Source organism: Podarcis tiliguerta (genome assembly GCF_965153285.1).
Source record: "Podarcis tiliguerta genome assembly, chromosome: 2".
Lineage (NCBI taxonomy): Eukaryota > Metazoa > Chordata > Lepidosauria > Squamata > Lacertidae > Podarcis > Podarcis tiliguerta.
In genome coordinates, this window is record NC_139535.1 from 11,925,478 (window position 1) to 11,940,202 (window position 14,725).

Below are 14,725 nucleotides of genomic sequence, written 5' to 3' on the forward strand. Positions count from 1 at the left end.
GACCCTTATAGAGGCGAGCTGGGAAATTTCAAAGGAAAGACATCGGCTTGGGTTTGCTTGTTTGGGCGACCAAAGATAATAATAATAATAATAATAATAATAATAATAATAATAATATCTTTATTGTCATTGCCCCCTTCGGGGACAACGAAATTACTTGGCTGCTCCATAAAAACACTAATTAAAAAAATATAGTAAAATACATAAAACACCAATTTAAAAAATATAGTAAAATACAGCAAAGGAGATTTGATGACTTTCAAAGTCCGGGCTTCCCATTCAGGGCCGAGATCGCTCTGGAGAAGAAGCTGTTCTTAAGACGGCTTGTTCTTGTCTTCATCGTCCTGTATCTCCGTCCCGACGGCAAGAGCTCGAAGAGGCAGTGACCAGGATGCGATGGATCTTTTACTATGTCAAGTGCCTTCCTATGGCACCTTGTGGCGTAAATCCGCTCTAAGGTGGAGAGTGGGCAGCCAACAATGCTCTCTGCTGCCTTCACAACCCTGCGCAACCCCATCCTGTCCTGGGTAGTACAGCTTCCGTACCACACACATAAGCCATAAGTAAGCACGCTCTCAATGGCACAGTGATAGAAGGCAAGCAGCAGTTTCTGCGGAAGATGGTTTTTCCTTAGTATTCTCAAAAAATACAGTCTCTGCTGCGCCTTCTTCACAAGCCCCCTTGTGTTGACACTCCAGGACAGATCCTCTTGTAACTCAATGCCCAAAAATCTGAACGTTGTTACCCCCTCCACACAGACCCCATCAATCAAAAGTGGCTGGACATTGCTCTTCTGTCTCCTAAAGTCCACCACAAGATCCTTTGTCTTCCTTGTATTTATGAGCAAGTTGTTAGCTCTGCACCACTCTGTCAGCCGCTCCACCTCATCTCTATAATCCATTTCACCCTCCCTTTCAGAGATGAGCCCAATCACGGTTGTGTCATCTGCAAATTTGACAACCCTATTACTAGGGTGAGTAGCGACACAATCGTACGTGTAAAGAATATAAAGGAGCGGACTGAGTACGCATCCCTGTGGTGTTCCTATGTTAGTCTTAAGCATATTAGAGGTATAAGGGCCCAACCGAACCCTCTGGGGGCGGTCTGACAAAAAGTCCAATATCCACCCACAAAGTGATAACGGAAGCCCCAGATCTTCCAGTTTAGACATCAGACGTTGTGGTAGAATGGTATTAAATGCCGAGCTAAAATCTAAAAAAAGCAGTCTGGCATAACCCCCCCGCTGCTCCAAATGTGCAAGGACAGCATGGAGGGCAATCGCCACAGCGTCCTCTGTCGATCTTTTCGTTTTATAAGCAAATTGGAATGTGTCCAGTCCCTCTGGTAGGCAGGCAATGACATAATTTCGTACCAGCTTTTCAAAGCACTTCATGATTATAGGTGTGAGTGCTACTGGACGAAAATCGTTCAGATCTTCCGGGTTAGGTTTTTTTGCTATTGGAACGATAATAGAGGACTTTAGGCAGGATGGAACAATAGCCTGGGCTAGGGATTGATTTAAAATCCCAGTGAAAACTCCTGCTAGTTGATCTGCACAGTCTCTCAATACCCTTCCAGCTACCCCATCTGGCCCTGTGGCCTTCCTTGGGTTGATTCCCTTCAACACCTTCCTCATCTCTTCTTTTTCCACAGAGACTACTACATTCCTTTGTACTGATGATGGTAATGGTGGTGATGATGGCAAAGCCTTCACAGGGAGTGGTGGTGGTGTTGGTAAAACCTCAGCAGGTGTTGCTGCAGATGTTACTTCAAAACGGGCAAAAAAGGCATTCAAATCCTCAGCGAGGGATGCCCCTCCCCCGTCTGCCAGGGAGTCCTTGGATTTATACCCTGTTAATTCTTGTACACCTTGCCACACCTGCCTGGTGTTGTTACTTTGTAGATGATTCTCCAGCCGCTGTCTATATGCCTCCTTTGCTACACGGATACCTCTCTTTAGGTCGGCTCTAGCTGAGCTGTACAGCGACTTATTTCCACTTCTGAAGGCAGTATTTCTTGCCTTTAGCAACCCCTGGACCTCCCTTGTCATCCAGGGCTTCCTGTTTGGGTAGATCTTTATCCGGCGCCTCCGTGTTACATTGTCAGTGCAGAACCTAATATAGTCCAACACTTGCTCAATGTGAGTCTCTACATCCTGTTGGGCGAATACCTCCCAATCGGTGTCATGAAAACAGTCTTGTAGTTGTTGGGATGCTTCAGCTGGCCATATTGTAATGTCCCTCTTTATAGCTGGAGTCTGTTTCCTCAATGGGATATATTCAGGAGTCAGGAGCAGGGACACATGATCAGATTGAACTGTTAAAAAGATTTTCTAGGAAATACAGTCTGCCTCCCCGCTGCTATTATGGGCTGGCTGTTAAGGTGCCTGGGAAAATACGGAGCCAAAGGGTTCAACCTTGGAATTCCTATTTTAGAATGAACAGAGGTATTTGGACTGGAAAGAATATTTGACAGAGTGGACTGTGCAGATAAGAAAAGGAAAAACATCTAGTAAAAGTGAACTATTGGGCTTTTAGACATGCAGAAGGGAGGAAAGGAATTTATTTTAGAAATGATGATTGCTGATTTATTGTAGATCGATAATTTGTGGACAACCCTCACTTGTAGATACTAGTTACAGGTAGGTAGCCATGTTGGTCTGCCGTAGTCAAAATAAAATAAAATTTAAAAATTCCGTCCAGTAGCACCTTAGAGACCAACTAAGTTAGTTATTGGGATGAGCTTTCATCTGCATGCACACTTTTGCTCATGTCAATAACTAACTTAGTTGGTCTCTAAGGTGCTACTTGTAGATACTGTAAATGTTAAAATATTGTATGTGCAGGAACTAGCAAGCGGACAGCTGATGGTTAAGGATAAATAAGTTTAAAAACAAAACAAAAAACCCTATTGTAATGTAAGATTAATTGTAAGGAATGTAAACTAGAAACAACTAGGAAAATAAAGCAGCAACGAAAGGACACATCAAAAACGTAGAGCACATTGAGTGATTTCTGAGTCAACATGCACAAGGGCTGCTCAGTAAGAATTAACAAAATGCAAAGATCCGAATTTCACATCTTTAAGTGCTTCTTAATTTTAATTCAGATGGGAGCAAAGTAAGACACAACATAAATTCAAAGCTTTGCATCCTTTGATCCAAAGCAAAGGCAACCTACATTAATAATAAGGAAAGCAGATGTAACATATGCTAATAAACTCAGTTAATGCAAACATTTTAAATGCAAAACTAAGGAAAGCTAAATGCCTGTTACATTTTCGAGAAAAAACTACCCCACCTCCACTAAAACATAAGGAACTATGTATAGTACTCATCTGATTTAAAACCAGTCTCAAAGAGACATTATCCTGTGGCCAATAAGGGAAGCCTTTATATTTAAGGAGACAGGGAAGTGTTGAGTTCTTTATTTTTCTGGATGCTGATTTGCTACAAATTACTTACATGTGTGGGTAGACTAGTAAAAAAAAAAAAAAAAAGTCGAGAATTTAAGACACCAGGTTGATTTAAACAAGCAAAATTATGTTTACCAAACAGAGGGAGAGATTTTTTTAAAGGTTGCAGTTGAGTCGCCTCAACTGGTGTCCCAAACGATTCATCCAATTTACTCAAGTTATCAAAAGGCGACAGCACTTTGCAAAGGCAGGCAGCCACCCTGGTGGGCTTACGACACACCCTTTCAAATTGCCATGGCCTGAACAATCTTCACAGCACATCGCCTTCAGCAAACTAGAACCTTTTCCGCAGCTTCTCCTAGCAATAGCAGCAGCACTTGGGATATATTACTCCCTTTTAAGCTCCCCTTGCCCCACACCAAATACACTCCTACGACCAGACGGAACTGCTTCTTAGCCAACTTCCCTTAAAAAGCAGAGGAAGGGGAGCTGCTGCCCTCCCAGATCCCATCAGCCCCAGTCAACACAGCTGGAAGCCAGGGATTATGGGGGTTGTAGTGCTGCTGACAAAGATGGAGGTTCCTCACCCCTGCCCTAAATCTCAGATTAGACACTGATGTGGGGGGAGGTCCTGCTAGTCAGCTGCATCTCGTTTTCCTGTATGGATAGCTCAGTCGGTAGACCACAAGACTCTTATTGATCTCCGGGTCAAGGGTTCGAGCCCCACATTGGGCAAAAGATTATTGCGTTGAAGGGGGGTTGGACTAGATTATCCTTGTGGCCCCTTCCAACTCTACAAGTTCTACAACTCTCTGACCCAGAACTAATAAAATTAAATTTAAAAATTCCTTCCAGTAGCACCTTCGAGACCAACTACTGTATTTTTCACTCTCTAAGACGCACCTGCAGCATCTTAAAAAGCAGAGACATCACCTTGCCAACAAAGGTCCGTATAGTTAAAGCTATGGTTTTCCCAGAAGTGATGTATGGAATGAGAGCTGGACCATAAAGAAGGCTGATCGCCGAAGAATTGATGCTTTTGAATTATGGTGCTGGAGGAGACTCTTGAGAGTCCCATGGACTGCAAGAAGATCAAACCTATCCATTCTTAAGGAAATCAGCCCTGAGTGCTCACTGGAAGGACAGATCCTGAAGCTGAGGCTCCACCTCGTGAGAAGAGAAGACTCCCTGGAAAAGACCCTGATGTTGGAAAAGATGGAGGGCACAAGGAGAAGGGGACGACAGAGGACGAGATGGGTGGACAGTGTTCTTGAAGCTACAAGCATGAGTTTGACCAAACTGCGGGAGGCAGTGGAAGACAGGAGTGCCTGGCGTGCTCTGGTCTATGGGGTCACGAAGAGGCGGACACAACTAAACAACAACAAGACGCACCTGACCATAAGACGCACCTAGTTTTTAGAGGAGGAAATGGGGAAAGCCCCGTTTCTTTGAGGATCAGCTGACAGTTGTGCAGCTTGTCATTGGTATGAGCTTTCGTGTGCATGCACACTTCTTCAGATACCTTATTAAATAAACTAATTGAAACTGCAAGAAGGCATGAAAAGGGCAAAAACGGCACAAAAATCACAGGCACTTTGGCGTATCAGTCTACCCCACTTGTCGTTTCCACAATGTCCTCCAGCGATAAAGAAGACCGAGTTACCATTCAGGCCAGTCTGGTAAGTGCTGCTGGCTTTTGAAAAGGTTTTTTTTTTAAAAAAAGATTTTTAAGAGCTATAGGTGTTTGCAGGCTTTTTAAATGATGTTCCCCACTATATGTAATTTCACATTTATGCGCGGTACCCAAGGACGTAACCCCTGCGTTAGGTGGGGAGATGCCTGTATAATATTTTAATTGCTTTTACGTGTGCAGTTGTTTTACATGTGCGGTTTTAAAATTATTTTTAAACGAAGTTTGTATTTCAAATGACATCGCTTTAACTTTTTGACGGGTGCTGCCCTGGGCTCCTTTGGGAGGGGAAAGGACAGGACAGAAATTTAATAAATAAAAATAAAAATACGGTGAATTGTACTAGTGAAATTGCTTCAAGATGCTTTGCAGGAAGCTATTAACAAATGAAATTAATAATAATAATAATAATAATAATATTTCCGGGAGGCATGGAAATGTCAAGTGCAGTAACGTCGCACCGCTGATCTCTTTTCACTTGATGTTACTGGAGAAACTGGAGGAATCAGATGCACGTCAGTCCTAAGCCAAAATCTCTCAATTCACGTCAAGTTTAGGGCCTTAGAAAAAGCACCGTTCAATGCAACCAGCTCTGGACTCAGGTGCTTCAAGAGTTTATTCACCTGAGAGGACTCCCATGTGCAGAATTTAGAACTGTGGAAGTCCAACGTGGGTTCACATTTCCAAGCTTAGTGCTGCACAAAACTCTCTCGGCAATTTGTTAACAGGGAAATATAACTCTCGTGGGTCATTCCGTGTCAAGTGATTCAGTGACTTTTACCTTACCGTTTTATATTGCTTTCAGTTTCAGTTTCCTAAAAGTAGTAGAAGGGAAGACCCCAGATTTCAGCAAGCTATCGTTCTGCCTTGAAATACATTTTTAAAAGAAAAGCCTGACTAGCTTTTAACTAAATAACTTTTTAAAGAAATGCCTGAAGGTCTTGTTTAGTCTGCTATATTTTACTCCAAGAAAACCCACTTATGCTTAATAGAATCCAATAAGGCAGACAGGTACGTACAAAATATTTTTATTAACTGTGGTGTCATTGAGATCCCAACATGAAATTTTGCAGGAAGCTCTTAGAAATATGAAATATTCCATACATTTTGGGGGGTGAAATCTTAATCATATTGATTTTCTAGCTTAATTTTAAAATTTAAAGGAGATCCATCATGTACCACATCATATTAAACTTCTGAAGAGATCTATATTTTTAGTTTTGAAGTATCTCCATTCTGGGCTGAGCTTTTAAAGTTTTTGTGCAGTAGGGCACGATCAAAATTGTCAATTTTTTTGAAATTCCAAACCTTCATACGTCAAAAAAGGGACGAGATGAAAGAATTAAAAGTTTAGATTTAAACGCAGTTTTGCTCATTCAACAAGTGTACAAAGTTTTAAGAAAATTGGATCTACAATTTTATAATATGCAGAGAATAACATGAGCTGAAAAACCAGAGAGAGGAGCTGAGGGAAATCTGGGGTGGGGGGGTGGCTTTTTTGAGGAGGGGGGAAGGGAAAAGGGGGGGGGGAGTTTGGATTTGAGGAGTTTGGATTTGATATCCCGCTTTATCACTACCCGAAGGAGTCTCAAAGCGGCTCACATTCTCCTTTCCCTTCCTCCCCCACAACAAACACTCTGTGAGGTGAGTGGGGCTGAGAGACTTCAGAGAAGTGTGACTGGCCCAAGGTCACCCATGTGGAGGAGCGGGGAAGCGAACCTGGTTCACCAGATTACGAGTCCACCGCTCTTAACCACTACACCACACTGGCTCTCAGTGTGAGGAGGGGGAGGATGTGTTTTTGATAAATTGTTATGTTGAAATTCCTAATAAAAATATTTTAAAAAGAAAGAAAATTGGATGGCAAAAAATGAATTAAAAACTGGATCACTTGACATGGAATGACCCTCACCAGAGATTCAGAGTGCTTCTTGTTTAACTGCTCCAGGACAAGGCAGCTTGACCGCGGCCGAAAGCTTCTCTTTCACGTGAAACTTCTGGTGCTTCACGATGTGCGACCGGTGAGAGAAGCACTTCCCACACTCCAGGCACTTGTAGGGCCTCTCGCCCGTGTGGACCCTCTTGTGAGCCAAGACGTTCGAGCGGTCGGAAAAGCGCTTCCCGCACTCGGAGCAGGCGAAGGGCTTTTCCCCCGTGTGGACCCTCCTGTGCCTGGCCAGGGACGAGCTGTCGGCGAAAGACTTCCCGCACTCGGAGCAGGCGTAGGGCCTCTCCCCCGTGTGGATGCGCTGGTGTTTCACCAGCCCCGACTGCTGGGCGAAGAACTTGCCGCACTCCAGGCACGTGTAGGGCTTCTCGGAGGTGTGGACGCGGCAGTGCTTCACGAGCGCCGAGGGCCGGGGGAAACACTTGCCGCACTCCAGGCACTCGTAGGGCTGCTCCCCGGTGTGGATCATCCAGTGACTCACGAGGGCGGAGTGCTGGTCAAAACATTCCCCGCACTCCAGGCACTTGTAGGGGTTGGCTCCCTGGTGAACTCTCTGGTGCGCCACCACGTGCGACCGGTCAGCAAAGCACTTCCCGCACTCCAGGCACTTGTAGGGCTTCCTCCCCGTGTGGACCCTCTGGTGCCTCACGAAGGCTGGGTGGTCGGCAAAGTGTTCCCCGCACTGCAAACACTTGTGCGGCTTCTCCTGCAGGTGGGTTTTCTGGTGGGCCGAAAGGGACGACTCCTGAGCGAAGCCCTTCCCGCACTCCAGGCACGTGTGGCGAGGCCTGCCGGCCGCCGCGTGGACCCGCCGGTGCTTCACGAGGGACGAGGGCTGAGGGAAACACCTCCCGCACTCCAGGCATTCGTATGGCTCCTCTCCGGTGTGGACCCTCCAGTGGCTCACAAAGGCTGCGTGCTGTTCGAAGCCATCGCCGCATTCCTGGCATTTGTAGGTTTTCTCTCCCGCCCGGGTCGCGGCGGGGCCCAGCTGCCGAGCAAAACACGCCCCGCACACCAGACACCGGAAAGATCTCTTGCCCACCAAGATTCTCTGGGGCACGACGCCGCAATGATTCCCGCACCGAGGGCACGCTTCCATTTCCAGAGGGTCACCTGGTAGGAGAAAGGAGGATTTCTTAGTCCATGTTCTAAATAAATGGAATTATAGAACTGTAGAGTTGGAAGGGACCCCCCCGAGTCATCTACTCCAACCCCTTTCAAATACATATACAGTGGTACGTCGGGTTACATACGCTTCAGGTTACATACGCTTCAGGTTACACACTCCGCTAACCCAGAAATAGGGCTTCAGGTTAAGAACAGTTTCAGGTTAAGAACGGACCTCTGGAACGAATTAAGTACTTAAGCCGAGGTACCAATGTACATACATAAACCCCTGTGTAATTTTATTTGTACGCTGCCTTTCCACAGTTCAAACCGTGCTCAAGGCGGCTTACAACATGAACCAAATACATACCCACGACATAGCAAAAGTAGTCAAAATCAATAAATGAATCATTAAAAAATACAAAACCAAACTGAACGATTCCCACATAAATCTAAAATAAAAATACAAAAAAGCAGCAGCGCTCAACAAAGAAACCCAAACACCCCGACCTAATGCAGGAATCTCAGCTAAAGCATCCCTGACAGATGGCCATCCAACCTCTGCTTAAAAACCTCCAACGAAGGACAACTCCACAATCTCCTGAGAACCCACGTTTTATGTTCTATGGAGTTTGCGGATCCCATTCGCATCCAGAGGTACCACTTAATTATCTTGAGATGGTGGTTAAAAAGTGATTTAAGAAATGGATGGTGATGATTTTGTTGAACCTATACTGTTACGTTTTGGTTGGAACAGCCTTACTTGTTTTTATGATTCTATTATTGTAACTCACCCTGGGATATTGTGGATACGGAATTTAATTAATAAATAAATGCACAAGGGGGAAGGAGTGTTCTAGACTATCACGAAAAGGGAGGCAAGGGGAGAACATCAACTGGCTGAGGGTTTTTTTTTATCACCAACAACTTACCTGAGCAGGCATCAAGGATCCCTGCTTCACCTCTGTTTTGGGATTCGGGTACCCAGAGTTCTTCTCCTCGTTCCATCTGGGAGATGAGTTCAGGCTTTGGGCACAGAAATCCTGGAGGCAAGGCAACATGAGAGTGTCAGTTTGCATTTCTTAGCACAGAAAGCATTGATCTTTCCTATTCTGCTTAGTTCAAGAGGGTTCTAGAAAGTTTCATTCTATGTGAAAGAAACAGGAAGGCTTCTGTTGTTTGGATTATTTCTTCCGGGAAGTTGAGTACAGCTGGTTTAAACTGCTTTTGTTATCTTTTTGTCAAGGCCATACTGAATATAATAGTAAGACCATAATGGATTTGTGACCATTATGCTCATTTGCCTTCAGTACCAGTAAAGCTCTGCTGGATGAAGTGCAATTCCCTCTGGTCTATTTTTGGGTAACTCTGCTACGTTTTTAAGTTTCTTCCTGCTCCTCCTTCATGGCCGACAGAGAGTACTTGATGTACATTGTCAGAATTCCTTAAATAGTGCTAGTCAAACTGAGTCCTGGGGAAATCTGAGATTCCTCAGAAGCTCTTCACGGGTGCATAAGAAGAATTCCCACAGATGAGCTTCCATCTTATATAGTGCAGATATAGGTTGATATAGGTTTTCCCAGTAGTGATGTATGGAAGTGAGAGCTGGACCATAAAGAAGGCTGATCGCCAAAGAATTGATGCTTTTGAATTATGGTGCTGGAGGAGACTCTTGAGAGTCCCATGGACTGCAAGAAGATCAAACCTCTCCATTCTTAAGGAAATCGGCCCTGAGTGCTCACTGGAAGGACAGATCCTGAAGCTGAGGCTCCAATACTTTGGCCACCTCATGAGAAGAGAAGACTCCCTGGAAAAGACCCTGATGTTGGGAAAGATGGAAGGCACAAGTAGAAGGGGACGACAGAGGACGAGATGGTTGGGCAGTGTTCTCGAAGCTATCAGCATGAGTTTGACCAAACTGCGGGAGGCAGTGGAAGACAGGAGTGCCTGGCGTGCTCTGGTCCATGGGGTCACGAAGAGTTGGACACGACTAAACGACTAAACAACAACAGGTTGACAGCCTCAGCAAGGATCAGGACTCTACATCGAGGCTGCAAACTCCTTACCCAGTGAGGTTACATTCCCATAGTTCTCCATCATGACATCTCTGTACAAGGCCCTTTGGCCTGGATCCAGCAGAGCCCCCTGGCTCTCCGTGAAATACACGGCCACATCTTCAAAAGTCACCGGACTCTGTAAGAATAAAGGGTTCCGTCTAGTTCCCACTACTTCATGAACGACGTTTCAGTTTTTTAGAAAAAATGTAATCAGTTAGTCAGTGAATATTTTGAAAAGATTTATGGCATGTCAGCTTAAAAAAAATGAGATTTTACAACAACTTCTTTGTATGGGTAACATTCCTAGTTCTAAGCAAACTTGGCCCTCCAGATGTTTTGTGACTACAACTCCCATCATCCCTAGCTAACAAGACCAGTGGTCAGGGATGACGGGAATTGTAGTCCCAAAACATCTGGAGTTTGCCTATGCCTGTTCTAAGCCCTTTGCTCCTGGACAGGCAGGTGGTGCCTCGCAAGAGGAAAGAATCCGTTCCGTGAGTCTCTTCGTCTAGCGGTTTTTTCGTCTTGCAAAGCAAGCCCATTAGCAGATTAGCGCTATTAGCGGCTATTAGCGGCTATTAAAGGCTTAAGGGATTAGCGGATTAGCTGCTAAAAGGCTATTAGCAGCTTAGTGCCTTAGAAAAAGGGGGTGGGGAGCGAAACCCCCCCCCCCCCCAGGAATCGCAAGACATTTTCGTCTTGCGAAGCAAGCCCATAGAGAAATTCGTCCTGCGAAGCACCTCCAAAACGGAAAACCCTTTCGTCTAGCGGGTTTTCCGTCTTGCGAGGCATTCGTCTTGCGGGGCACCACTGTATAAGCACAGGCAAAAGGAAAACTTAGGTCACTTTTAGTACGTACACTATGATGTTAAATTTGCTTACCACTGATAGAGAGGAGAAGTAAACCTCAACATCGCAGGCCGGGAACAAAAGGCAAGTGCCTTTTCTGGCCTTAGGAGGCTGGATTCTCCCTACCCAACCTCTTCCATTTTAATGGGAGTTAGAATCACAGAGTTGGAAGGGGCCACAAGGACCATTTAGCAATGCAGGAACTTTTCACCCAATTACTATTCTTATTCTTTTTGAACATGGTTCTCCTATCCTGTGCCAATAGCTCTGTAGATCAGGTGAGCAGCAGAGCCTGTACAGTGGTACCTCGGGTTAAGTACTTAATTCGTTCCGGAGGTCCGTTCTTAACCTGAAACTGTTCTTAACCTGAAGCACCACTTTAGCTAATGCGGCCTCCCGCTGCCGCCGTGCGATTTCTGTTCTCATCCTGAAGCAAAGTTCTTAATCTGAGGTACTATTTCTGGGTTAGTGCAGTCTGTAACCTGAAGCATCTGTAACCCGAGGTACTACTGTATTTCTGAGCCCCAGCAGAAAATAAGGCCGCTTGCTTGGCATCCCCCAGCCCAATCCTATGCTCTGGAAAAGCCTGTCCTAACTTGGCATGCTCCAGATGTTGCACTCCAGTGCCCATCAGTCCTGGCCAGCACGGCCAATGCTCAGGGGGATGATGGGAGTTAGAGTCCAGTAGCAGCAGCAGCAGGAAGGGACCAGGCTTGGGTCAGTTGCCTGGCATAAACATCCTGCTGAACCCAGCGGGACCTGACTCTCAGGTCCAGGACAGAAGCCATAGGTACCTGTTCCTTCCCCATCGCAGAGCCTTCCTCCTTACCTGAGCCAGCTCCGTTGCTGCCCTTGCCATTTCTACAGAAAGGGGGGATAATCCGGATTCAAGCACCGACATCATTCTGCACCCTGTGAGGGACCAAAGGGTGGCTTATCAAAATTGGGGATACCAGCAAGACAGAGCCACATACATGCAATCCTCTTTGCCCCACTTGTTCCCAGAGCATCCACTTTCCCCTTTTCTCCCCACCCCCAACCAAATAATAATAATAATTTTTTAAAAAATTATTTATACCCCACCCTTCCCGGTTCAGAAAATCAGGCTCAGGGGGGCTAACAACAAATTTAAAACACTTAATTGATGCAACAAAAACAGCATAAAATACAGTATAAAACGTGAATAACAATAAATTCAGAATTCAAAAATCAATTTAGGGGGGAAATCCATCCAATAAGCATTTGATGATCACCAAGGCTAGCTGGCTAAATTAGTCCTATTTGGGCCAGCGAGGAGACCAGGGGAGAATTAGCTGTGGGATCCCAGTTAACAACCCTGTCAGGCTGAGAGAGACACGCAGAGAGAAAACAGAGCAGAAGAGAGGAGAGAAAGAGAGAGAGAATATGAATACGTCTGATCATGGGATAGCCAAGTGAGCTTCAAGGCCATTGGTAACCACACTAGCCTTCTGGATAAAAGGTGCCCTCTTAAGAAAAAGAAAGAAAAAAGACTTTTGACTATCTCTATCCTCTTCCGGGACCAAGAGGGCAGCCATCCCTAAACTGCAAACCAACAGCCTCCCAGGCAAGGTTGCCATGGGAGTGTGGAGAGACAAGTGGCAGCAGGTTGATGGAGTCCTACTGAGTGTGCAGGCAAGGACCCCCCCCATGCCAGCCAGAAAAGCCACGGGAATTAGCCAGCCATTCCAGCTACTTCCTTTGGGAGCCTTATTTGCCTTCTTTGTCTGATATGTCCCCCGCCCCCTTTTAGTTTTATTTTCCAGTCCGGAAAGCACTTATCCAGCAACAATGGCAGGGCGTGCAAAGAGAGGAGCCTTTTTGCAAAAAAGAGGAGTTCTGCCTCCTCCTCCCAGCTCCATGACGTCTTTCGCCCCTCCAGGGTCCCCCAAAAGCCAGTCCGCCCACCCACCCCTTGCGCGTCTTCACGGGGCTCCTGCGGGCGCTTCCTCGGCGTCGCTCCTGACAATTCCATCTCATCCCTCATCCGGGCTCCTCCAAGCTGGGGCGCACGGAAGCCCAGTGGCCGCTGGGAATTGTAGTCCTTTGGCCCGCGCTCTTCCGTTGCGCGAGGTTACGTTTTGCAAAGGGGGTTTCTGGGAATTGTAGTCCTCGCTTCCCTGCTCTGCTGGCAGCTGGCGCGTTGGAAACAAGAGTTGGTGCTTGCTTTTGGCAGTTCTTGCGTGGTGGTGGGAGGGGGGGCAGCCTAACGTTGTTTTTGTTTAATAATAATAATAATAATAATAATAATAATAATGTATATTGTATTTTAAAATTGGGTTTCAGAGTTTTTAGGGGTTTTTGAATGTTTAATGTAGTTTTTCAAATTCATTGTATGGGACAATGACAATAAAGATATTGTATATCGAATAATAATAATAATAATAATAATTTTATTTTATTTTATTTTATTTTATTTTATTTATACCCCGCCCTCCCCGGCCAAAGCCGGGCTCAGGGCGGCTAACACCAGTAAAATTACAAGGGAAACATAATAGGAGGTGGGAACCCAATTTAAAATACAGGTTAAAATGCAATTTAAAAAGCAGCCTCATTTTAAAAGTAGCCCCCACCTTTCCCCCCTGACAGATAAAAATAAGAACAGCTGAAAATTTGGGAGGGGGGTGAATAATTAAAAAGCAATTAAATTAAATATAACGTTAGGGATTAAACCATATATAGAGCCTTGCTCATTACTGCAGAATTTCCTCGCCCCCCCCCAATGTGCTGCAAAGTCCTGCATTGTAGAGGGTCGGGCTAGAGTGGGGTCCCTTCCCACTCTACAATTCTGAGATTCTATGAAATATTTGTTAAACCTCAACAATATTCCGCCGTACTCATGTTCCATGTTTGCACTGATGCTTCTTTAATACTCTTCTCCCACCCTCTCTTGGGTATCTTCTCTCTTTTCTTTCTTATTGCCCCCCCTTCTCTTATGATTTTAAAGCTGCAAGAAAATTATATGAGGGGGGGAAGGAAATAACAGGGCCTTGCTGGATCAGGCAAAGAATCCTTATAACAACTTTGGATCGGCAGAACTGGCACTGTTACAGGTACCATAGAATACAGTGGTGCCCCGAAAGACGAATGCCTCGCAAGACGGAAAACCCGCTAGACGAAAGGGTTTTCCGTTTTGGAGGTGCTTCGCAAAACGAATTTGCTATGGGCTTGCTTCGCAAGACGAAAATGTCTTGCGAGTTCTGCGGGGGTTTTTTCCCTCCCCCCTTTTTCCCCAGCCCCTAAGCCGCTTAACAGCTGTTCTCTAAGCCGCTTAACAGCTGATGCTAAGCCGCTTAACAGCTGATCTAAGCCGCTTATCAGCTGATCTACTAAGCCGCTAATAGCCTTTTAGCAGCTAATCCGCTAATCCCTTAATAGCCGCTAATCCCTTAATAGCCGCTAATCCCTTAACAGCTGCTAATCCCTTAATAGCCGCTAATCCCTTAATAGCCACTAATCCCTTAATAGCCCCTAATAGCGCTAATAGCGCTAATCCGCTAATGGGCTTGCTTCGCAAGACGAAAAAAACGCAAGACGAAGAGACTCGCGGAACGGATTCTTTTCGTCTTGCGAGGCACCACTGTACTTGCTCCAGGTTGGTAGGGAATCAATCTTTTAGCGGCACCATTTACATTTTGG

General features: G+C 45.5%; 1 protein-coding gene across 3 annotated transcripts; it reads right to left on the reverse strand.

The window, feature by feature from the left end:
• Nucleotides 1-5,133: 5,133 nt before the first annotated feature.
• LOC310670507 (uncharacterized protein) lies at nucleotides 5,134-13,092 on the reverse strand. Of its 3 annotated transcripts, none has more exons than XM_083425961.1 (5): nucleotides 12,999-13,092; nucleotides 11,898-11,980; nucleotides 10,229-10,355; nucleotides 9,095-9,205; nucleotides 5,134-8,168 (listed from the first exon to the last, which is right to left on the reverse strand). In XM_083425961.1, the coding sequence occupies exons 2-5, from the start codon at nucleotides 11,970-11,972 to the stop codon at nucleotides 7,024-7,026; spliced, it is 1,458 nt and encodes a 485-aa protein (XP_083282087.1). In that variant the 5' UTR covers nucleotides 11,973-11,980; nucleotides 12,999-13,092; the 3' UTR covers nucleotides 5,134-7,023. The 3 variants fall into 3 exon arrangements, with proteins under 3 accessions (XP_083282087.1, XP_083282086.1, XP_083282085.1); XM_083425960.1 differs by having other exon boundaries at nucleotides 13,010-13,090; XM_083425959.1 differs by having other exon boundaries at nucleotides 12,995-13,090.
• Nucleotides 13,093-14,725: the final 1,633 nt, after the last annotated feature.